Genomic DNA, 24,321 nt, shown 5'->3' on the forward strand with positions numbered 1-24,321 from the left:
ATAAAGTTGGTGTGATTCCAAAGCTATACAGAGTATGTCGTGTCGAGTCTGGCTTAAAATGAGTAGTATACGTAAATTTGGCGCGTGTAAAGTGCGACCACAGGTCACAGTAGTCCTGCTATCTGTGTAAACGCCAATTTAGTCTGTCAAAGCATTCTGTCACGGTTTTCCTGCTTATGGAGCCATCTTCGCCATTTGACTATCACGTGAATTGAATGTGGGGTCCCCCGGCAATTGACAACCAGCATTCTTCCCGAAACCACCACGCCATAACTCCTTTCTGGAAAGTACATCGCTGTGGGCTGGCATTTATGTCCAATTCATTGGTTTTCTATACTTGATTTGAAGCTCATAGTCTCCGCAATGTGAGGCATTCGGACGAAAACTTTATCTCAGATTACTGGAACAATGTCTTTACCACATTCGCCCTTGGAAAGCCTTCCGAATGAGCTTTTGGATCAGATCATCTCCGAACTCTCGGCTTCCCCTCCTTCTCGGTCCAGGGTGCACAAGCCTCCTTGTATGCGTATTACTACATCTAGAACTAGGGATTTGAAGAATCTTGCACGCACCTCCTCCCGACTCCTGGAGCTGGTGCGCCCCCACCTTTTCGCTCACGCATGCTTCGATATCAAAGATGTAGCGGACTTTGTCTCATTTATAACGAGTTTAGATCTTGGTCGATATGTAATATCGATTGTGGCCAAGGGGATGGATTCTCCCGATCATCGAGAGGATCCCTATTGGTGGCGTCCAGTACTCGATAGTCTCGATCCGTTACGGATCATTGTGATTGCACCTCCCCCATTTCTGGCCGCCATGCTTGACACACGGATCATGGACGGACATAGCTGGGCATTCGAGGTTCCTTTCCAGGTTCTACAATTGGAACAGAACTCGCGGGTCTGCAGGCCTCCTCTACTATCAGAGACAAAGCATCCAGCCCGTCTGCTTGAGACTCGGGTATGGTCTTCCTTTGCCTTCAATGAGTCGTCCTCGCTCAGGGCGTACAATCACTATGAGTATTTCATGTTCCAGGTTCCTTCCCTATTCAATAAGTGGGGAACAGTGGCATCCACACAACTGTTCTCCGAGAGGCTGGACCTTTCCCGCTCATTGAAATCCTTCACGTCGTTCAACTATACGGCAGTGTTTCCGTTCTATAATCATGTCAAATTAGTCTTGGATGCCATTGAATTGATGACCAACCTACGTTCATTGAGCATCCAACTTGCCCCGTCTCCGAATGATAAGATTACGGAGATGGAACAGAGAGGCTCCATGGACCCCAGTGACCCATGGATGGAGATTGCTACTGGATATTCACTTATTGCGCACACTGTCAGGAAAATGGGGGCGTTAGATAGTCTCGTGGAATTCCGTACGCCGGATTACGAGTTTGATGCTCTGCGTTCAGAACTATCTACCATCCTAGGGGACGTGTTGGACAGCAGCGGATGGGTACATGATGGAAGAGGAACTTGGACAAAAGTACCTTCGAACGGCGAAGATGATCGGTTGGGTTCTCCTACGACGACGGTAGGTAACGCTCTCTGATATGCTACAGTAATGAGCGCACACTTGAAAATATTCTGCATGAATTACGCTCCAAGAGTTTGTAAGTAAATTTGTGATGCGCCTGTACATAATTACCCTCTATACTTATTTCCATAACTTCCACATGTCTGAGTCAATTTACGGCTTGCATATTAGCATATAGAACAATTTAGAGTGAGTAGTACTTATACTGCAACTTCATTGTGCATACTGAGACACATAATATACGTCATTATCACGTGATAGCACATCAACTACTAATGATTGAGTGGGCATGCGGGCACACTTGATGGTTATTCGATTATTTCAATTACTAGGTATAATTTTTTCCAATTAAGTAGCCAATATAGTGCAAGCCCCTATCAGATATGAGACGATTTTTGGAAGGGTTACAGGGTGCATTCTATATAAGAGCGACGAGCTGGGCTTTACAATATCCGGCACAACATTCGTTCGCGAAACCCAGATCTACTCCACACCTTGTATACATCTCAACTTACGACTACATTTAAACCACTTAACAAATTCGGTCCGTATCTATGATAACAACAACAAACAGAGTGAAATATAGCTCTCCCTTCTAAACTACTACATATCCTCAGCATAATCTGACAGAAGGCATCCCTATACACGGACGCGTTGCAGAGCTACGCGTTTTTCCCACCGTTCAGTCCGGTGAAGAACATCATGTCCATCAACGCTTATATTGGCGATGCTGAGCCAGCGCCACCAATTTTAGCTCATACTATGCTGCAGTCTGGTCCATCAGCAGAGAACAAACACAAACAAGATCAACAACACTCCGCGGAACAAAGCTGGAACATTTCACATGACGTGCAAAAGGGACTTCAAGATAGTCCAGACAGCGTTTTCAGAAGTGGCATAGTCATTGGCTTCTCCAGGCTCAGAGACGCACACAAGGAGACGAGTGATGAGGATGAGTACATCGGAAGAGTATGTCTACCTTCTCCATAGACAACCTCCCTGCTATGCCATTATGCATAAACTTGTTAAGCCATATCTACCACCCCCAATAATCATTTATACTACATCTCCTTACCACAAACCCCAACTCCCCATATAAGAACATACATAATTAACAACCTCCCAGCTCCCCCGACACCTCCTCACAACCCACCTACTACACCAACACCAACACGACACCCACCAACCCAAAACCTACATAATCCACCCGGCCAACTTCAGCGCCTTCACCCCCCAACGCCTCCTCACGTCCCTCCTCAACAAACAACAACTCCCACTATCGCGAACCCAAGCAATAACCCTTCTGGACTCCGTCCAACTCTTTCCCGTCTACGACTTCAACGCAGCCGCACAAGCCATCCACGAAATCGCATTGACCATATCTTCAGCATCAAGAGAAACAACACCACATCAACAACATATCATAATAATCACCGGCCTGGATACCCTAACCGAGGGCGTAATCCGAGCTTCGAACCCCCTGCGCGGATCAGCTATGCTCACGTCTGTATTACGGACACTAACGCAGTTGACGCGAACGCATGGGTCGAATCTCTCGGTGATGTTGGTGAATACTAGTGGATTGGGGAAGGTGGTGTCGTCTCAGAGTGGGGGAGTGGGGGTAGAAGTAGATACTAACGCTACGGGGGGAGTGTATGAAATGGATGATGGCGAGGGGATCCAGTCTGCGTTCCGTGCGCATAGTGGTGAGATGTTTCCGAGCCTGTTGATGAGGACGCTGGATCAGGGGATTGATTCGCATCTGTTGGTGTCGAGTATTGGGAGGGTTCCGGTTGTGGAGGTTATTAAGGATAGGGTGGGTGGGAATGTTGGGAGGTGGTGTGTTTGGGAGGGGGAGGTTTGATTGAACATGAATGGCTGGGTTTGTAATTCGATGTGTGAGGTTTGATAGTTGCTATGCGCTGCAGGGCGTGCATGCCCTGATGTATGATATTGCGATTGCGACCTATGTAGATAGTAGAATTTCCTGCTTACTCCGTTTGAATATTTCATTCCACTTGGAAATCTCAAACAAACATGAACCCTTGACACCGTCTATCATGCAAATAATATGCACCAGTTCCAACTTTTCCCCCTTAGCAGACCAAAATTGCCTTTCCGCGCTGACTAACTCCAGTTGTGAATGATGCTTTTTTCTCCAGATAAATAAATAATAATGATGATCATTATGAATGGGGGTATCAACCAAATCAAGTCAATTGTCAAACGCGACAAAGGAGAGATAGGAAGCGTCTGTATGTAATGTATGAGAGGGGAATGCTGGGACGAAAGACAAGCCACGCTGGTTTGATGCCTGCCGTAGTAATATTACATCACTGGCCACCAATTTGCGCATTGTCTGATTCGGCCCACATCCTAAGAACGGCCCTCTCAACGACATTCTTCGCTTCTTTTTCGCATTTGCTAAGATCCAAAGCGAGGGTATTTTCCTCGAATACAGCATCTTGCTGTTGGACCTTGAGCCATTGTTTATGCCTCTCACAACGCTTCTTAGTACAGACTCCACGTGAGAGTTTCTCGAAGTCGTCTTCGTTGTCGTCATCCATGGCGGTGTCGCCGTCGGCGTCCGTAGCAGCTTCGGGATAACTTGATGCCAGGGCTTCGGGCGAGCCATCCTCGAGTGCTTTCGCGCCGATTTCGGATAACCGCCATTCGTCGAATTCTTCGTCCGACCATGCGAGTCTGCTGTCGAACCCGCAGATGTCTTTCCAACCACCCTTTGGGTCGGTTTGTTTTAGATGCTCCAAAATACTCTTGGATCGCTGGCGCACCAGTGTCATGAATGTGTTTCGGGCGCGGAGCATCTCTTTGCGATGGAGAAGGTCGTCCCGTTGCTTGCGGATCTTTTGTAGTTTGGATGCTTCGTCGGGAGTGTATGTGAGCCAGTCTACGTCGAAGTCCAGACCGATCTTCTTTCCCTCCTTGGTCTCGGCTTCCGGATCCGTGGTGGTAGTGGCGGTATTTTTGCTTTCCTCTTCGGCGGGAAGCGATATGATGCTTTCGCCTAGTTTGCGGAATTCTTTGGCGGAGCTGACGCCCATTACGACGGCTTTGAGATCGCCTGTTGTAAGGACTCCACCTCGGCTTCCTAGATCGTCCGGGTCTCGTCTGTCTGGCGTAGCGGTCCCATCACGGCTATTGCTTCCGCTCGAATTAATGCCATTGGTGGCTGCTCGGCCTGCTGCATTTGTTTTTGCTTTCAGTCCCGTACCCAGGAGAAGCTTGGTTCGCTGAAGCATGAACTCCCGGCCATGTTCGTCTGAACAGTATTTGCTGGGGATTTTCTGGTTGACTCGGGCGGGCTTGCGGCATTCTTTTAGCCGGCACATAGGTTTCCATGTAGTCCATCCTTTGCCTTGCTCCTTGCAATTCGGGCCTGCAGAGTGTTAGTGCACGGGCATACATTATGTGTGTAATGCCGGAGAAATGTCTTACAGATGTACTTGTCAATGAGGTCTGCATCTCTCGGATCGATGTTGACGCATTTCCCGTGAAACCAATCCTCACATCCACCATCGCATCCAATCATCCACGTATGATTGTCAGGTTTGCGGCAGATGCAAAATATTTCATCGTTATCATCAGAGTCATCTTCTTCCTCTTCTTCTATATCATCTTGCTCAACGTTCTTGCTGCCTTTCCTTCTACTATCTGGGGCGGGTGAGTTGGTGTGCGAGGTGGAATTCCGCTTTTTGGTTGCGGGCTTGCCAGCACGAATCGAAGACGGAGTGTTGGAGCGACCGCCATCAACAATATCGCTGTCCAATTCGTTGGCTTTCCTCTTTTTGGTCGTTGACTTTCGCCCAGTCCCTTTCTTGGTTGCAGCAGTAGCAGACTTCCGGGCCGGGCCAGGTTTCGTAGATGTGGCTGGCGAGGAGCGGTCAGAAGACGACGCTCTTGAGGATCCCCTATTCTTGAGACTCGCAATGTTTTTTGGAGTGAGGTGGTCCGCAGTCGGGCCGTCAAGTGAAGAAACCGGTGGCTTGGATTCCGACTCTTCGTTAAGGGGAACTTTATCCAAATTCGTGTTGAGGGGTTCGGTCTTGACAAGAGGGATTGGTGTGTCTTGCTTGCTCGCGGATCTAACTACTCCTGCGGCATCAAGTCCTTCATAGAGGTCAGACCACGCTCGCAGATTAGTAGATTTGTCTCCATGTATGGCAGATGCCACCAGTATCCTAAAGCGTCGATGTATCTCATCTGCCCTTTCAAAGCCAAAGTACCCGCTCTGTCGCCAACCAGTTATCCCGATCACCTTATCATCGCTGATAACAACGTTCGACGGTACCAGGTTGTTGTGGACCAAACAGATATGTTCGTCCTCCTTCCTTTCACGAAACAGTATATTCTTCTCTGGTTCCAGGGCATCGGGTGACGCTTGTGAGTTGAGTCCACTGCAAACGTACGAAGGACGGTCGGGGGGTGCATCTATCCCGCCAAGGCGCTGCGATATGCGACGGCACTGCTGCTTGAACATGTCAATCTGCTCAGCTGTGAGGTATCTCCAGGCTACCTCGAGAGTAACTCCAGGGATTCTAGATTCCACAGTGACATTTTTCCCATCTATTGTCCCGCAAAAGAATATGACCGGCACAGTGATGGACATCTCCTTGAGCGTATCCTCAGCCTTCCTTGCGGCACTCAGTTCATTGGCGTTGGCACACGAGTACTTTTCAGCAGCGGCGCCAGTTGAAGGTTCACGATCAACGCGAATGACAACGCTGCCAGCAGCGAAGACCTCCCGGTTCCCCGAGACATTCAGAGAATTCTCTGCCGTACAGAGCTCTTTCACAATGCCTTCCCAATATGAAGTGACCTCTGGATCCGGTTCGCACCACTGGTTGTATCGAGGTTTGAAGTCAGATTCGCGAGGCGCGTAGCGGCCATAATGCACACTCCGGGCGAGGAATAGGTCATCGTTGGGGAGGAGCTCGGGGTTTGTTTCGTATGGGTTTGTCGACCCTTGATTGGTGACGCGACCATCCACCTGAGTTTGATCACCAGGCGCTTGCGTAGCTCCGGCCATCACTCCGACTCTTCCAGCGACCTTCTAAGGTCCAAGCGCGCCCCTTCTGTGGGTAGCCAGCGTGTGAGTGCTCGGGCACAAAATCCTAGGGATATGTTGGCCTTCAAGATCCCGCAGACTGGCGATTCTGCAGACTGGCAACCTAGACGAAGAGTATGGTTCCGGTCGCATACAATTTCATACTATTAGTTTTGGAATGTGAGTCGGTAGCTTCCACAAGCCGAAAATGGAAAGGCGACCGACGGGGAAGTCTTCTTTGCTGATTATCGATCGGTCGTAAAAGTCGCAATTGCGGCGGAGGTCGGAGAAAGATGCGAAACGGAGTGGGATGCGATCCCAAGTGAGTGTCTCTGTAAGTAGCGACTTCGCGTCAGAATCCTAGATCTGTAATTAAAAGATTCTAGTGAATGATGAGTCTTTCCCCCAGTAGCTGGCTAGCGCAATAACTTCAAAGCTTTCAGTAAATATTCAAGCTGGGGGAAGCGCGCTCGGCGACGCGGAGATGGAATTCGGAGAGGATTTGGCAGCTTCTGCGTCGGATTTACGGCCAAGGCGGTGAGTGTTAACTCCGTCGAGTCTCCAAAACACTGCCTATCACACGACAGATTACTACTATCCTTTGGGACATAGAAGAGAATTCTCGGAAGAATGATGCTGTGATGACCTTCTATTCTCCCTCTGCAGCACTATTGAAAGCCGTAAGTCCAGAGTTCAAGGCCTGTGCTCCAAACCATTGCAGTGATGGGCGGCAGATACTTGCTTGCCATTCTTCTCATTCTGGAAAGTCAAGGTTCATGACAGAGCCAAAAGAGGAAGCAGCAAAGCACGGCGACAGTGTTCTTACTCCACACACAACAATAGGAAAGAGCGGTGCTGGTAGTGAAGGGGAATGTCAATTATGAAGCCTGTTCGCATGACGGTATCTGTATCGCATGACTATAATGACCGCCTATGTTCCGCTGATATGTAATTACTATAATTCACTTTTACTACTACTGTTACTACAATGGTGGTTAATTGACACTCAGAGACGCTATTCCAGCATCCCATTGATCAATTCAATGTACAGCTAGGCAAGAGGACGCTCATTCAAGGCCATCCTCCTTAAATATTGACCCTCAATCCCTGATCATTCCTTTTGTACGATATACTTGCAGAGCATCAAAATCACCGCCATCACCGCCTACCACTATCAATAATCACATACTACTTTTCATCATGGGGCCTTGTAAATGGCAAGACGAAAAACTATTTCTACAGTGTGCTTGCCCCGAGGGGTCCTGCGCTTCGCGTCTTGCGGACATGAACAATCTAATACAATGTGAAAAATGCTCGCATCCGATGAGCCTCCACCAAGATTACTGTTCGTTTCTTACACTCGTGATGTTCCTCAGCTAATCTTGCGACATAGCTACTTCCTCCGAATTCCCACCGTCACAGATAACTGCACCTATAGGTATATAGTTTGCTTCAACCCGACTTGGCAAGATCATTGCTAATCATCACAGATGTCGGATCACATATCGTTCACCGGGATGGGTTGATCACGGAGCTCATTGCTCGACTGAAAGCATTTCATATTGTTCGAGTGAGGGGGACTCCTGCTTCGGGTAAGACAACCATCGTGAATCTATTAGCCAACAAGCTCCTTGATTGTGATCCAAATACTCCTCTTTACGTCATGTCTGGTTGGGATGTAGATATGGTAACGAGAGCAAAGGGCTGGGCCGGTTATCTCGAGCAACGAACTGGTGTCCATGGCCGCTCCTGGCTGACACAACGAGGGTATCTCCTTATCGATGAGGCCCAACAATCGTATTGGGACGTCGCGCTATGGGCGGATCTGTTCAAAGCTGTTGACCCATCATCTCAACCTTACATTGTACTGTTCATGTCTTACGGCTCTCCAGATAGGGGCTTTTCGGGTTTCGAGCGAAAATATATGGCGACGCCAATGATTTTCGGTGAGGGACAGGAAATATCACTTAGGCCCGATATCAATATCCAATCACCTTGGAAACCTGTTGGTTTGTTAATGGAGGAAAATGAAGCCATTCAAGTTATTGAAAGATGTGCGCCACAAGTCATACCAGACTGTGGGCCTCTTCTGACGCCAGCTTTGAAGCGAGGCTTGTTCAAAAGCAGCAGTGGACATGTAGGGCTCATTAAATCTCTGGTCCTAGCTCTGAGGTCCCTACCGGTTAGCTTTATCCTAAAGTCGATGTTTCGCCGGTCTGTTTACTAAAATTAAGGCTGTTTACAACAGGTACTCTCCAAAGAAGTGCGAAACCGCAGACCGCTAGAGTGGCAAACAATCAGCACAGCCTTTTTCAGTGACCCAATGGGGTTTTTTCGATGTCTTCGAAGTCTCCCATTCTCCAGAGGTCTGCCCCCAGCACGGATCCTTCAAATACCTAATGTCGCCGCTGTTCTTAAGGCAGCCATTGCTTCTGATGGGATCCTCACATCCAGCTTCGCGGGTACATCTAAGGAGGCACAAGAAGGTCTCGAACATATCTTAGCCAACGGATGGCTTCATGCAGAGATTTGCGACGGAGGAGAGCGATACATATTCGCAAGTCAAATTCACCGTTGGTAGGTGGGGAGCCTATAGGAGTACTTTGGGCTGCTTTCTAATCCGAGAGTCTAGGTATTGCCAGTGTCTTTTCTCCGAGAAACGTCCTGATAACCAACTTGAATACGACACTCCTTTACAGTTAGCGCTCGACGTTATCAGAGGATTTCAGCCATGTCAGCTAGCACATGCGCCTCGTTCATTAGCAGGTAGTTCCCGACCACTGGAAGACCAGTATCAGAAGGAATTCTATCGCTGTCTCTTCCCTTTACTGGATGGGCATGTTGTCGTGTCTCCCGAGTTCGTGGTTCAGTCGGATATTAAAGGTGGAACAATTGACTTCCTTATTACCCAGAAGAAGTGGGGATTGGAACTCCTCAGAGAACGTGACCGGCTGCAAGAGCACATGGACAGGTTCAAGCCAAATGGACAATATTACACCCTGATCGAAAAAGGCCGGATGGACTACTATATTGTTCTCGACTTCACCACTACAATGCCTCGAAAACCCAATCCAGGTAGTTCCACCCTCGTCTCCTTATGACATAACTGACACATTTACTAGAGTTCCAGAACCGTTTATACCACATTGTATTCTCGAAAACATATCGGGATGTCTCAGTGATTAATGGATGGGATCTTCGAGTAGTTGACGCCTTTGTCTTGATGGAGAACAAAATTAGACGCTATGACTAGTAGCTAAAAAGCTTTTGAAGCGTCATTCATAATTTTTTAGTGGATCATAGCTTCAATATCTATGAGCCGCACAGGGCAATGTCAAGCATCATTGACGCGCTTTCCCAATTGATACGCTTTGCTTTATCCAGTGTTTCACCGTCACCGTAGAGTACGTAGTATAGTACGCAACTATCTTACTCGACAAACCCAACTGCTCATCCAATGGTCAACTCCTCATGTGAGATCTCTACTTGTTCAATTTTCCCATGCTAATATCGCTCCCTTTATACCGCTAGCAGGAGTTAGGGCAAGAGGGGTACAGAGACTCTGCATAGCTACTAAAGGGAGACGCTACCGCCACGAGAGCCAGGCTTCCTCCACACCAACCTGGCTCATGCCATACCCTACCACCTACCTCACAAAGTAAGACACCTTCCTTATGATGAAAGGCTCGCTTTGATAGCTGGCAAGTGTAATAGGGATATTCGACTGCCTCAGGCAGTTTACTTGTGAATTAAACAGGCGGTGAAAACAGAACAAAAAAAAAAAAAAAAAAAAAAAAAAAAGAGTAAAAGACCTTTACCTTCTAAGATAGGCAGGAGCGAAGGCTGGCTCTCGTGGCGGTAGCGCCTTTCCTACTAATTCGCTTCACCTTAAGAACGCAGCCGGTATAAACTGCCACGCAACGAGCCATAGAGTGTTCAGGGTGCGAAGGATACTGCTAGTGATATAATGACGTCGATGAACGAGGAGTCTTTCGTGGATTTCCGGATATCGTGGAGTTCACCGAGATAAGCGGCGCTAGCAGCCGCCCACCAACGAGCCCGGTTGGATGCTTAGGAGTTAGGAGAGTGAAATGGACTTCCGACTTCCAACACCATCATAAACTAGTTCAAGCCAGCTTCTGCACTTCGCAAATCGCGAACATATCCGCCCACCATCATTAATGCTGCCGTTCCTCCTCTCTGAAACAAGGTTTTAGGTTCTAAAGCCAGACGCTATTATTATCTCTGGCCCCGAGACTACTTCCCCCATCTCCTGCACCGCAGCCCCCATTATTCCCCCCCCCCTCCCCCTTTGCATTGGTGTCTCTTGGTTGGCACTGGAACAGACAATCTGGCGTCCAGGTCACCAGGCTGCTTTGAGATTTTGGATCCATGATTCAAGGTTTCAGCTCCAAAGATGCTTATAATTAGGTGATTCGACGCAGTGGAGCAGCGCAGGCTTACTTCAGTCCCGGGATCGTGACAGTACTCTGCTCTCAGCATTTTCACGCTCCTCATTACCTCATGGCCTAATAATAATTAACTTTTTTTTTTGCTCTACATATATCATCGCTATCAGATCCGTATGTGTTTGTGCCTCAACTTGTTCTCTCCGTTGTCCCTATAGGCTTGATGCTTGAGCGTAGTTTGTCAAGTACTAACTTTCACTTCTAGTTCCATTTTAGATTCTGGCTGCGTTCTGATATCGCCAGTTGGCACGCTTTGTTTCAACTTCGACTTGGATGTCGGAAGTTGGCCGCTCGTTTTTATGTAACCGAAGACACGCTGCCGGATACAGCTAGATTCCTTTATCGCACCATTGCCAAGGCAGCCGGCAATAACTTCAGTCGGTATCTGTTCGTGGATGCGCCTCGCTATCGCACTTTCTACAGGATTTTCGTTTCAGGGTCGAAAGCATAACGAGACGGCTATCTGGCGAAGCACAGTAAAGGCTGCTGGTGTTTGGACAGTCTTCAACAGTTAATCAAGCTACCCCGCCATTGTGCCTATACAGCGAGAAGCCAACATCACTCCTGCAGGCCGAATGAGACACCAGCTATCGCATCGCTTAATGAAGGCTGACTACTAAGACCAAAGCACTTGCGCGGCACGAGATCATCGTGCATCTAACCTTCAATATGCCAGATGAACCAAGTAGTGCTAGTGGGAAGAAGTCCACAGAAGAGCCGCCACCAATACAGTGGCAATTCATCGATGCTTCTGACAACAGCAGGAGTACTTTAACTAAAGTAAAGCGTCATGTTATGCAGGAATATATGCGTCAAAAGCGACATGCAAGCGGGCAGTCTGGTGCTGAAATCGAAGAGGGTTCGTCTCAGGGAGAGAAGACACGACAGCACAAAAGAGCCATTGGTCAGGTTACAAAAACGAGTGAAAATCAAACGGACAACACTCAAGATAGTGGAGCCCTGTATGGAACCGATGCTCTTGCGCAGGAAAATATTCCCAAGCCGACACTCAATGACTTCTTAGCGCAACAAGAGTCGAGCGGGTCTGTGAAAAACCATGCCACAGATGGCAGGATCATCTTGAGTTCCAGGCCTGCAGTTCGGCCATTCTTTGAAGGCATATCTTTCAGAGGCAAAACGAATTTGCCCAAGACCTACTGCCTGTCTCAAAGCAGCATTTCCGACACCAGCACTCCAACGCCATCATCGTCTGCGCCAACAACACCAGATGATGTAGCGTTGTCACCAAAGACGATCCTGAGTGCTGCGCGCACAGATCCATTCAACACTCTGCCTCTTGAACTAGACATCGAGGGTCAGAGACTGTTTGACTTCTATGTCAACGAAATGCCTGCTTGCTCATACGGAAACCACTTCCGGTCACCCAAGGCGCATAATTGGTACACAGCAGTATTTGTCCCTGAAGGCATGAAAGGACCTGTGGCATTTCAGAACACAATACTCGTTCATGCGGCCAGCACATGGGTCTGGGTTCGTAATGAGGAGCCGGACGCGGCAGCTCTCTATCATCGTGATCGTGCGATTACCATGCTACGAGAGTTGAGGGACAGGAACCCGGATGACATCTCCGATGAAGCGATTATAGGCTGTATAAGCGCTGCAGGCCTTGAAGACTTTGATCCTCGGCCTGGTCATAAGCAGATTAGCTGGCTTCATATGCGAGCGGCAAGGGAGATGATCCGCCTTCGTGGCGGGCCATCTGCCTTTCATAAGACACGGCTCGGAATGCTAATAAACTGGCAAGATTATATTCTTTCGGGCTATGAGACAGAGGGACCCAGCTTCTTCTTCGAATACAACCCTCCAGCCATGCTACAGAGACCAGTTCCCCAAGCTGGTCAGCTGCCGCTTTCAGAAAGTTCGTTCATCGAGCACACTATCGCCCAACACCCCATACCTACCCCAGTGGATGAGATTGAAAATCAGTGCACTGAGTTCATCAGCTTCCTCAAGCGCTGTGAGCAGCTCGCTATACACCAACGCACATCCACCAACTTAACCACGGCACCGATGCGTCACACGGCATTCCAGTCAACCTCATTGCTGTATGAGATACTCGCAGCGCCTCCCGGGCTACGCTTTACAGCATCGGGTAACCGCAAGCAGTTTGTTGCACGGCTGGTTGCCTTGATCATGCTAAATGCTGGCTTGTGGGATTACCGGAACTCCGTTTCGCATAGTGAGGCCTTTCTCAGAAATTTGGAGCAGAGTGTCCTGAACTGCGAAGTGAACATGAGCGGCTCAGTTGAAGCATTGCTGCAAATATTGCTCGCATGTGAGGATGGTTCGATTGAGATGCCTAAGTCAAGGCGTTATCCTGGAAATACACCCGATTTTACGCAATACTGCCCTACGGCTGAGACGCCTTACGATCGGCCGTGGTTTGCAGGCCGAATGCTCAAAGTGGCCAAACGGCTCAGCTTTGATAGCTGGATGAACGTGAACTATTTTCTCTTCTCTTGTCTAACGTTACATACGGGAATACCTTCTGTCTCGCTCTGGGAAGATGGCTTACGGCAAGAGATTCTTAGTGCGCCTCTCACTAATTACGTTATGCCGGCCCTCCAAGGCCTGTAGATTTGTCGGGCTTTATCGCTCGGGACATGGCACCTGCATATACAGCACTGCAGTTTTGAGACTTGTATCCATCCCTTCCATCTTTTCCTCCCTCTTTTCTTATGTCTTTTTGTGTGCACGTGGAAACGAATCTAATTGTAACGTTGAATTTCATGTCTCTTTGGCCATCTTCTTGGTGTTGGTGTTTTATATATCCGCGATGAGACATGACAGTATATGATACCTTTCATTTCAACTGATTTTCTTATTTCGTGATCTGCTTGTTCTGTTTGTGATCGCCCAATTGCCTTCTTGAACTAATTACATTGTATTATTTCTAGTGACATTAAGTCATAAGCTCATCTATTTACTATATAATGTGATTTCTTGGAGTTGGCAGAAACATTGTGTTCTGCTCAATTTTTGGAAGTATGACTGCTAGTATCCCGTGTACTAACGATTGCCAGGGAGTCCTTATCTCTTGTATTTGACATTGAAATGTGAGGTTTGTCTGCATCATATGTGGGCCTCGAAGTTTCTGGAGTGAAGAGACGGTCAATTTCCTCGAGCGACTTGCCGGCCGTCTCCGGATACAAGGCCCAAACGAAACCCGCCGCAACCCAGTTGAAGGCCGCGAAACAGTAGAAGTATTCGAACTGAATCTGCGACTGGGCGATCGGCGAACACTGAGCAAAAACCAAATTCAGACTCCAATTGGTGGCGGTGGCTACAGAAGAGCCTCGGGCGCGAATGTTGGTGGGGAAAATCTCGGATTGATAGATCCAAGAAATGAGCCCGAGACTAGTATAAAAGAACGAGAAGACGAAAAATACAGCGATTGCAGCACGGACGGCACTGTGATTCGGTGACGCCACGCTTTCAAAGTTATTGTACACCTGCCCCAGGATAGCCTCCACGCACATGGTGGCGCCCATACCCAGTAACGACGGAATGAGCAGCTTGCGACGGTCGACCCGATCGATGAAGAGTATGAATACAGTATTCCAAAACTGGGCCAATGCACCCCAGATGCCCTGCAGGATGAGCGAAGTGGATTGCGACAAGCCCAAGGATCGGTATAAACCCGGGTTATAGTTCTGGAGCACATTCGTGCCCGAGCATTGTGTAAAAGCCTGCATGCCACAGGCAAGCAGCACACGCTTGCGCCAATTAGGCTGTGTGAACAAAAGCTGTCGCCATGAGTGGTTGGCTGAATGCCGGGCCTCCGCAATACCCGCGGAGATTCGCTCAAATTCCGCGTCGACTGGTAGAGCGTTCGGCTGTCCCCTAGGTAGATGGAGGCGGTTCAAGACCGCCCGACCAGCATCTGGATCGCCCTTTTCTATGAGCCAACGAGGTGATTCAGGGAGAAACCAGACGCCACAGCTAAGAATCACGGCGGGGACTGCTTGAAATGCCAAGGGGAAACTCCAGCTGAAATTTCCCGTACGGAGAGAGCAGCCATATCCCACCCATTGCTAAAGGCGATTAGTCAGGGATAGAGGGCGACCTAGTTGACTAGTCGACTAGCTGAACAGGGGTATAGTAGATAGATAAATCACTCACAGCTACAACAACTCCGAGCCCAATCATCCATTGCTGCAGTGAACCTAGGAAGCCACGAATACGGGGAGGAGATAGCTCACTCTGAAAGTACGGTCAGAGCCCGCTGCAATATAAAAATCCCCAGAGATGCGTTATAGCGATACATACACAATATACTGGGATAATGGCGGACATCAAGCCAATAGCAAGACCAGCGATCAAACGGCCTGCAATGAGCATGGACACGTTGACAGCGCCAGCCTGCAACGCGGCCCCAAGGCTAGCGAGGAGGCCGCCGGTGAAGAGAACAGGCCTTCGCCCCCAAGGGTCAGAGAGGTAGGAGACAAAGACCGAGCCTAGAATGGCACCGCCTGCAGAATGTCAGCCGGAGATGAAATGCGACGAAGTGGTGATCGGCGCGGGTGTCCGAACCATTATAGGATGCAACGATACCCCCTGTCGCTGCAACAGAAGGATTGTGGAAGCGATATTTGAAGGAATCCTGGTCGATAACAGAGGATATAACCCCGGAGTCATAACCAAATAAAAAGGAGCCTAGACTGGCGAACAAACAGCAGAGAGTAACGAGAAGATAGGGCATTGTTCACCTCCGCTCCCAGTGCTTGAATTGTGTGTGGGGGAGGATGCGACGGCTCCTTTATCTCTTCCCGATCGCTAGTAGTTGCCCATGAAGATATTTTTAAGTGTCTATCTAATCTTGGCGGAGATTTTAGTGGCGCAGCGCGATACCGTTGCGTGCCATAGGCATGGCAGTATGCTACTTTGTAGTATTACTACTATCTGGAGCTGCAACCAAGTCGGGAATAATGCAGGGCTGATGTTGTACAACAACACTGTAACAGGACACACGTGCGCAAGGGCTCTTGGAAGAATAGGAAGGCGAGCAGAAGACTTCAGGTCACATTGAAATGGTCGGTACAGCTAGGGACTAGAGACGAGTGGATTCAGGGGGACACACACAGGAAAACAGGATTCCGTCAGCTTTGATGGATGACTGGACTGCAGCATTGGTCCTCTTAAAGCCAAGGGAAGGACTAACGCCGGTTAGGGTCTTCGGGTTCATCCAATCCATCACCGAAGATGCGATCCCCACCGGGGATGTTGTTTAACTTATTGTTTCTCATCGATGTTGCTGCAGGTTCCATGGATCAGGGTATCCATCGAGAATGATCGAATCAGCGACAATACCGTGGGTTCTGAGGCTTGTTTCTGCAACCGAGGCAGTCATCGGCGGGTTTGCCCAATACGCCGAGCTACTGCTGCTACCACTATTACTACTACTAAGCCGCTTTCCCAGCTAGTCCAATGGAGTTTGTAAGAAAAGGGAAAATTTCTGTATCGGAGGTCCGACGCAGCGGCATCGTCACGGGCACAGGAGCAGGCTCAAGTTGCGCTTCCAGCCGCTTGTCACTGCCGGTTGGCTCTAGATCAGCCCTACTTGTGAGCGATTTTTTGTTAATTCTGCATTTACACTTTTTTCTTTCTTTCTCTCTCTCACACAGATGATTCATACTCGGACTTGATCGGAATAGGAAACTCTTGGACCATATCCGAGCATCTTTTCGCGCGAGATCTCTCTCTTGTGCTGATCCCCTAGTGCATATATATCTTTTTCTTTTTTTTCGCACTTGCCCTGGTGCCGTTGTTAAAATCCCCCCAATCGGAAACAGGGTCTGGGCCACACCATCACCTCGCATCGGTGGATCTGCCCGTCTTGTCCGTCTTCGTCCCCATCCATTCATTCCTTTTCCATCATCGCTCTTCTACGCTCATCACTACTGCGACTTACTCGAGTCCTTTCCTCGCCTTTCCACTTGCTGGCTTGTGGGCTTGAGCTTGTTTAACTTAACTTTGATTTTTCTTTCTTTTTTCCCTTCTTTTCTCCGATTTGGAGAAACCATTCTGTACATTCCCCCCAACCCTAGTCTTGCAAAATCCTCCGTATCTGCTTTTGAACTGCTTCCCCCCCATTTCCGCCTTCTTCCCCTCTTCCCCTCGTACTTTGTACACGCGGACAAGAAAAGCCTGAACAGCCATCCCCAGTCTTCCCAATTGTGTTTGGGCCTGGTGTTGCGCATTAGACCTCTTTATTCTTGCCCGTCCTGGTTACTATTTCCGTGCGACTGGGAGTGGATCACCGTCTTGACTCACGAAAGTTCTTGCAACGCAATTCTGACTAATTCGGGGCCTACTCCAGTCTCCAGAACATTTCCGTCATCTCCAAGGAACTCCCGTTCCAAAGCCACCAACAGCATAACAAGAGGCAAAAAACATTTAACTACTCAAAAATAGTGAAGAATAGCCCACCAAGGGCCAGAGCGACCTCAGCCGAACACATCCTCTTCCATCAACTCTTCCTGGACTTTAAGATTGGTCCCCTGCGATCAATCCCTCCAGCTAACTACAATCCTCGCCGTGCCTTCCATGAACCTGTGAGAAGCGTCATTTCTACCCTCGTGGAGATTGCGATAACGGTCGGATCGCCACGCGGGCTATTTCTCCTTGCTGATCGGATTAGTCTCCTGTCGACTATCGTACATCAACCCATCCATCAATTCCACATCCTCCTCATACCCCCTTGCATGTCATTGCGCCGACCGCCTTGAGATCTCTCCTGCTGGCCCCTCCGCTCCTCTCATGGCTTCCGCTCCCAGTCCGGCGCATGCCGAAAATGCGAACGAGGATGATCCCTCAGCCGCTTCCGACTCTTTCTTCTATGCCCACGAAGATCACGATGCCTCCCCCGGCCATGATTTGATGATGAAGGATGATGCGCTGGGCGATGGCAAGCCTGTGAAGGACTCCCTCCCCATGCAGAAGAGGCGTCGTGTGACGCGCGCTTGCGATGAATGTCGTCGCAAGAAGATCAAGTGCGATGGGAAGCAGCCGTGCACTCATTGCACCGTCTACAGTTATGGTGAGTTGTCATTACCTCGATTGTCTGCTTGTTGCCGTCAATTCATGCTCACGGAAATCGCACCATAGAATGCACGTATGATCAACCGTCTAACCGTCGTCGCAACCCCGCCCCTCAATATGTCGAAGCTCTAGAAAATCGTTTACACAAGGCGGAGGCCTTGCTCCGCGTTGTGCTCCCCGATCTGAACCTGGACGACCCCCAATTCGATGTGCATGCCACAGAGCAGATGCTGGCAGCCATCAAGCGAGAAAAACAACAATCCCAGCAACCACCACCAGCGGCATCGCTCGCGACTCCCAGCGAGCGGCGCCGAAGTTCGGTTGTCATGACGGGCACCGACTCAGCAGCGGATGCGAATGGAGGGGACGAGTCGCTCCTCGAGTCGATGGTCGACAATTCTGGCTATTTAGATCTGGACGACCAGGGCCACTGGGACTACCACGGTCACAGCTCGGGCATGAGCTTCATCCGCCGACTGCGCAAGCAGCTTGGTGCTTCCGACATACAGCCGCCGACGATCCGGTCGCGACCGGTCACCCAATCCAAGTTTGACAGTCCTAAGTCGTTATCGGAATCACCGCAGGATGCGCCATTGCCCCCCACTCATGACCTGCCCCCGCGGGAAGTCGCACGACGTCTGTGTCACAGTGCATTTGATGATGGCTGCGCACTGATGCGCTTCGCGCACGAACCCTCATTTTTCGCCATGTTCGATCGAGTGTACGATACTTCGCCTGATCAGTTCACCAACGAAGAAAACTCGTTCCTGCCGCTACTCTACATTGTTATTGCGGTCGGCTGTCTGTTCTCTGACGGTGGGGCAAATCCTCTTGATGTTGCTGGATATGAGGGTGCGATTGGTCAAGGGTAAGTCACTCATGTCTTTCTCATGGCCCAACAAGGGCCATCTGGACTGCAATAAGCTAACTCATCCTAGCTTTCAATACTTCAAAGCAGGTCAACAGCTATTGGAGATCACCGATTGCCGTGATTTAACCTCCCTGCAGGCGATTTGCTTCATGGTACTCTTCCTACAGGCCTCTGCCAAGCTGAGTACTTGCTATTCCTACGTGGGTATTGCCCTCCGGTCCGCCTTGCGACTCGGCTTGCATCGCAAAGTGACGGCGCATTTCAGCCCGCTAGAGCAGGAGCTGCGGAAACGTGTCTTCTGGGTCATAAGAAAGATGGACGTCTACGTGAGCACGATGCTGGGTCTTCCTTTGATGTTGAGCGACGACGACATTGATCAGGAATTCCCGGCGTCGGTTGATTCCGAGTTCATTGCTAAGGACGGCATTCTGCCTATGCCCTCCGACCACATACCTCTTATGGCCGGAGCTAATGCGCATACGCGCTTGTCCAGCATTATCCTCAAAGTGGTGAAGTACATCTACCCAGTGAAGAACGCTCAGCATCGGGCTGGATCGGATCAACGCTATGTGGTGAGCCACTCCAAGATTCGGGAAATTGAAAGAGATCTTCAGGCTTGGATGGAGGAGTTGCCAGCGGCACTGCGTCCGGGAACGGAGGTTTCTCCGCAAGTAGAGCGGTATGTCTTCTGGAGTTGATTTGGCAGCGATCTTTTCTAATTGTGCTGCAGGATCCGACAATTGCTGCGTATTAGCTACGCCCACGTTCAAGTGATGCTATACCGACCCTTCCTACACTACGTCTCCAGCGGCTCGCAGGCTCGTGGGGTGGACCGTCGTTCTTACGCTTGTGCAGCGGCGTGTGTTAGTGTTTCTCGCAACATTGTCCACATCACGACTGGCATGCACAAAAGAGGACTTCTAAATGGCTCTTTCTGGTTCACTATGTACACCACGTATTTCGCTATCTTGTCACTCCTGTTCTTCGTACTTGAGAATCCCGACTCTCCAACGGCGAAAGACGGTGTTCTCAAGGACGCCATGGAGGGTAAGACCACACTTGCTGGCCTGGCAAAGAAGAGCATGGCAGCGGATCGTTGCTCCCAGAGTCTAGTCTGCTTGTTCAAAAACCTTCCTGAGCTGCTCAAGAACCGGCAAAGTGCGACCGCCCGTGCGAACCTCAAACGTTCGGCGCCTTCCAGCAGCAGTCGAGCGTCGGCCAATAAAAGCTCAACCAAGCCCTCGGGGATGCCGCCGCCGCAGCGGGCCAGCACCTTCCCGAATCAGCTGCTACATCGGTCTACCAAGTCGGAGGCCAGTAATACGCCGAAGAGCCTAGATGATAGCGCTGCAACACGCAATGTTGCAACCAACCCCCGTCATAGTCAGCCTCCGACGTGGTTTCCGTCCACCCCGGAGCCTCCGGCTGAAGCGGTGTCCACTCCTTCGGAGACTGCGACCAATAGTGTCTCAACCCGAGCGTCACCTGTTTCGACGTCATTGCAATCCGGAGACTCGGGCGCAAATGCATTCAACGCACAGGCCTTTGGAAACCCTGGTAATTTCCCCGATCTCATGCCTATCATGTTCCCCTCGGACGATCCGTTTGCCTATCCGACGCAACCGATGTCGACACTGGAAAACGACCATTTCCAAGATGTGACCGGTGCGCCAGTCACCACTCAGTATGCATCGGGAATGGCATCCACAGCCGATCCCAACGGTGTCAGCACACTCGCGGCCTCCTCACCCGCCGTAGATGGTTTCGCAAATTTCTCACTCTTTTCCGGTGCACCTGGCGGCCTCAACAACAGCATCTCAAGCCGCCTAGCAAACCACCAACCAATGAATGCATCTCAGCTACAATCACCCGCCTCCCACGCCTCAACTCCCATCAACAGCGGCGAGGCCGTCAACAGCCCCGACCTAGTCTCCTTGCCTAATCAGAACTTCCTATGGCAAGGATATAATTTCCAGCCACAAAACTTCACTGCGGAGACAACTGTTCCCCCTACGGCCGCAAACCTCGGACAGTTCGGCTTAGGTATGGACGATAATAATGCCCCGGGATTGGGCATGGGGTTGGACCTGGGTCTTCCGTTGGACGATATTTTCGGAAATGGAGATGCGTGCCGCCCAGGCGGATTAGGCGATGATTGGACGCAATGGATGAACGTTGGAGGCTAAATGATAAAAGAAACTGTTATATACCCATGTGTATGCGTTTGGTTTTTGGCTATGAGGCTCATGTGATGAGGGATGGCGTATGGATGGCTTTGACAAGGCATATGTTACATAATGCTATTTTTAATGAATTATTTCTTATGACGTGTCTATCTTTTCTATACTGCTAGTAGCTGTCTATATACCTACGAGCTATATATCGTTCCAGGATACAGCTAGAATACACGACACCGATGATACATAATATACAAACCCAGGCGTTCTATCCAATATACCCAAAAGTCCAATACGATCACCGAACTTACCTCCTCCCCCTAGACGGCGGCTGATACCAACTCCAAATATTCAACCCCACCTTCATCCCCTGAGTGACCGGAAACGCAGCGTGCCAAGTCTCCGGATACCCCGTCCCATCAGACCTCAAGTTCTCCCAGAAGATGGCATTCCCCTTGATAGGCTTGAAAGTGATCCCAGATACATTCTCATTCTGAGCCATCTCGCAGTCCAGAAACCGACACCACTGTTCTCCGCGCGGCATCTTCAGACGGGGGAAATTCGTGCCCCCGCCTTCGCACTCATCGCCTAGGTATACCATGAAGGTGCTGAGTCTGTCGCCGCCGCGGGCAACAGATCCCGCCCAGTCGAAGTGGTGCTTGTAGTGACCGGAGACGTTGTAGCGTTGAGCCCACATGCGCTCGATGTAGAGGTGTGGTTTCCAGCCTTGGAAGGCGGCGGCGCGGGATTCGAGGCACCGGACGGTGTTGTCGCGGGGGAGGAGGGCGCGGTCGGAGAGTCGGGTTGAGGGGTCGATTTTGGTGGTTTGGCCGTTGTAGATTATTGAGGGGGAGTAGTTTGGTTCACTTTATTTGGTTTGACATTGTTTTGTTAGGTTCGTTTTATGTGTAATGGGGCTGTGGGGAATGACAATGGGGAGGTCTTGGACGGACCTTATCTTTACTAGGTGATCGGCTTCAGAGGTGGAGAGAAAATCTTCAATGTAGATGATTAGCGGGTCCTTGGAGAGGAGGTGGACTCGATAGGTGTCTTCGGGACATGTTGGGATGATTCCGTCGGGAAGGCTGAGGATCTCCGGGTCCAGTGAGATGTCGCTTTCTGTTGTTGCGTCGATGTCTGGGTCGAAGATGTCCTGGGTTACCGGGAAGAGTTGGCGGAGGAGGGGAGCGATGACGAAAAGGTAGAGCGGAAGGAGGTAGAAGAGGGAGGTGAGGAGGGTGGAGAGCGAGAATTTGGGCATATTGGTCAATTGGTCCGAGGCATTGGATGTGGTAATTTTTGTGTGACCTGGGGATCGTAACAGGCAGGGGATAGGGATAGGGATGGTCTGGATGGATGGTCTGATCGCGGATTGATTGATATGATTGTGTTTCGCTGGTGATCGGATGTGCCGGGGAGCTTGACTCCGGTTAGTCAGCTATGCATATGCAGCGCGGCATTATCATGTTAGTGTGCATGTGACAGGTGTGTATGTTGGATATCTCATTCTCCGGCATGTCTGGGATGCGGGGAATCGTTGGCCCCTCGTCAGAGGAGCGTTTGTCAGCGGTCTGACTGTTATCAGTCGTCACTAACGTTAGTAACTAGCCAGCTGGTCATGACCGTTTGGTCTGTGTCTCTTTACCCGGCGGACTATTGAGGACGATCCGGGTGCGCATTGCCCACCACGTTGAGATGTCAAGTTAGTCCGCCAGAAATTGCGTCATGGCACACGTAGCCGCAGAAAGAGTTCCAGGATCATCCCTTTAGCATCATAATGCGGCGAGGCTTGCGATAATAAATGAGCCAGATGCGGAGACTCCGCATTTGGGCTTCCAGAAGACGCGGAGTATCGTTCATGAGCCGAGCTGTAGGGGTCCTTGGGTCGAAAGCGAATCCCCGCCGTGTAAAGGGACACCCGGTCAGCTGACAGCTATACCTCTTCGGGCTAGCGCTACCACTAAGCCTGCAGGCAGCCTAGTGTGCCACCCGTGACCAGACATCGTGTGGATTTCCCGCCTGGGTTTAGACTCGCCTACTTTACTTTGTTATCGTGGGTGGTCGCCTCGCCTCGCCGTCGCCTCCTCGTCTGCTCCAACGCTTACGATAACTAGCGCTTGATATGCAGGTCTTCCCCATCCCCATCCCCGGTGAGCCGGGGTAAAGCTTTCCAGTCGGCCCTAGACGTCCTCTACCCGTTCATCTGACTCCGTCCACGGCGTATTTAGTCTAGATCGGCACCAATCTTTACACGTCTCGGCTATCCTCCGGCCCTAATCTCCACCAAGATTGGGTTAAGGCCTCTCCCAGCCTCTCTGACTGGTCTTACCTGACTCCATGAGAGCTACGAGTCCCATTATCCCATGACAACCTTGACTAACATGCTGGACAAATGCCGGCTAAAGCCTTTCGGGTATCCCAAAGCCTCCGGCCTCTCGCTTAAGCTTGTGGAACCTGGAAACCGATTTCCTTGGTTCTCAACAGAATCATCTTCCATCTGGTTCGTCCGGGTGCCGACCTGAACCGGGAGAAAGAATGTGCTGTCCAGGGCGGCGATCTGTCGGGTCGCCAATGCCCCTTCAAGCCTCAGCTCAAAGCTTTGCCCCTCCAAGACCGGTCAGCATTTGGTTGGACTCTTCAGGTGGGCCACCGGCAAATTCTTCACAACCTACTTTCAACATGGGTAAACTAAACCACAGGCGCAACGGGGCATCATGTCGTGGAACTGTTCTTCTCCCCACCCCACTGGGGTATACATTTTGTTATATACACACTGACTCGGATAAACGCCTTAGCTAGCTGGGGGGATACGGCCCTTATATACTTCCTGCGTTTTGGCCCCTGATCTGCGGCTGAATGTTTCCTGGCGAGACCTTCTCCGCGCCGGCTAAGCGAGACTCAACGTCTGGGGAAAACACTCCCCCGACCCATTCTCCCACATCACGGGGGCAAAAATTGTGGGAATCTTTCTGCATAGTCCGAAGATTAAGTACCTCTAGCTGCATTTTCGGCGTATCACAGCCTCGCTATTCTGTATCTCCAGAATGGTCCTCCCCGGATGGGGTTTGGCCACGACGTAGATTGTGGAGAGCGTTCGAGGCAGGGGAGAAATCCGTATCCACATTCTGGCTGCTC

At 50.2% G+C, this 24,321-nt stretch overlaps 7 protein-coding genes across 7 annotated transcripts; 4 read left to right on the forward strand and 3 right to left on the reverse strand.

Moving 5' to 3' along the window:
* Window positions 1–266: 266 nt before the first annotated feature.
* BO85DRAFT_415682 (F-box domain protein) lies at window positions 267–3,406 on the forward strand (the record flags this gene model as incomplete). The annotated part of the gene is made up of 4 exons (XM_025657707.1): window positions 267–1,539; window positions 1,970–2,086; window positions 2,176–2,511; window positions 2,669–3,406. Exons 1-4 carry the CDS (start codon window positions 409–411, stop codon window positions 3,404–3,406), a joined length of 2,322 nt encoding a protein of 773 aa, XP_025518304.1. The 5' UTR covers window positions 267–408.
* Window positions 3,407–3,449: 43 nt separating this feature from the next.
* BO85DRAFT_392033 (putative PHD transcription factor) lies at window positions 3,450–6,589 on the reverse strand (the record flags this gene model as incomplete). Its single annotated transcript, XM_025656831.1, has 2 exons — window positions 3,450–4,939; window positions 4,999–6,589. The coding sequence occupies 2 exons, from the start codon at window positions 6,587–6,589 to the stop codon at window positions 3,876–3,878; spliced, it is 2,655 nt and encodes an 884-aa protein (XP_025518305.1). The 3' UTR covers window positions 3,450–3,875.
* Window positions 6,590–7,930: 1,341 nt separating this feature from the next.
* On the forward strand, window positions 7,931–9,860 carry BO85DRAFT_466916 (uncharacterized protein; the record flags this gene model as incomplete). The annotated part of the gene is made up of 6 exons (XM_025662154.1): window positions 7,931–7,952; window positions 8,001–8,045; window positions 8,098–8,789; window positions 8,856–9,184; window positions 9,240–9,682; window positions 9,730–9,860. The coding sequence occupies 6 exons, from the start codon at window positions 7,931–7,933 to the stop codon at window positions 9,858–9,860; spliced, it is 1,662 nt and encodes a 553-aa protein (XP_025518306.1).
* A 1,621-nt stretch (window positions 9,861–11,481) lies between these two features.
* On the forward strand, window positions 11,482–13,872 carry BO85DRAFT_509133 (sigma-70 region 2 family protein). The gene has a single exon (XM_025664488.1). The coding sequence runs from the start codon at window positions 11,746–11,748 to the stop codon at window positions 13,672–13,674; it is 1,929 nt and encodes a 642-aa protein (XP_025518307.1). The 5' UTR covers window positions 11,482–11,745; the 3' UTR covers window positions 13,675–13,872.
* Window positions 13,873–14,069: 197 nt separating this feature from the next.
* Window positions 14,070–15,799, reverse strand: BO85DRAFT_366868 (sugar porter family MFS transporter; the record flags this gene model as incomplete). Its single annotated transcript, XM_025655798.1, has 4 exons — window positions 14,070–15,131; window positions 15,220–15,300; window positions 15,367–15,569; window positions 15,631–15,799. The coding sequence occupies 4 exons, from the start codon at window positions 15,797–15,799 to the stop codon at window positions 14,070–14,072; spliced, it is 1,515 nt and encodes a 504-aa protein (XP_025518308.1).
* Window positions 15,800–17,750: 1,951 nt separating this feature from the next.
* On the forward strand, window positions 17,751–21,342 carry BO85DRAFT_415697 (putative C6 transcription factor (Mut3)). Its single transcript, XM_025657708.1, has 4 exons — window positions 17,751–18,136; window positions 18,205–19,006; window positions 19,077–19,688; window positions 19,740–21,342. The coding sequence occupies exons 1-4, from the start codon at window positions 17,857–17,859 to the stop codon at window positions 21,193–21,195; spliced, it is 3,150 nt and encodes a 1,049-aa protein (XP_025518309.1). The 5' UTR covers window positions 17,751–17,856; the 3' UTR covers window positions 21,196–21,342.
* BO85DRAFT_415700 (oxidoreductase, 2OG-Fe(II) oxygenase family) lies at window positions 21,314–22,943 on the reverse strand. The gene is made up of 2 exons (XM_025657709.1): window positions 22,140–22,943; window positions 21,314–22,052 (listed from the first exon to the last, which is right to left on the reverse strand). Exons 1-2 carry the CDS (start codon window positions 22,445–22,447, stop codon window positions 21,494–21,496), a joined length of 867 nt encoding a protein of 288 aa, XP_025518310.1. The 5' UTR covers window positions 22,448–22,943; the 3' UTR covers window positions 21,314–21,493.
* Window positions 22,944–24,321: the final 1,378 nt, after the last annotated feature.

This window comes from Aspergillus piperis, assembly GCF_003184755.1.
Source record: "Aspergillus piperis CBS 112811 unplaced genomic scaffold BO85scaffold_4, whole genome shotgun sequence".
Taxonomy (NCBI): domain Eukaryota; kingdom Fungi; phylum Ascomycota; class Eurotiomycetes; order Eurotiales; family Aspergillaceae; genus Aspergillus; species Aspergillus piperis.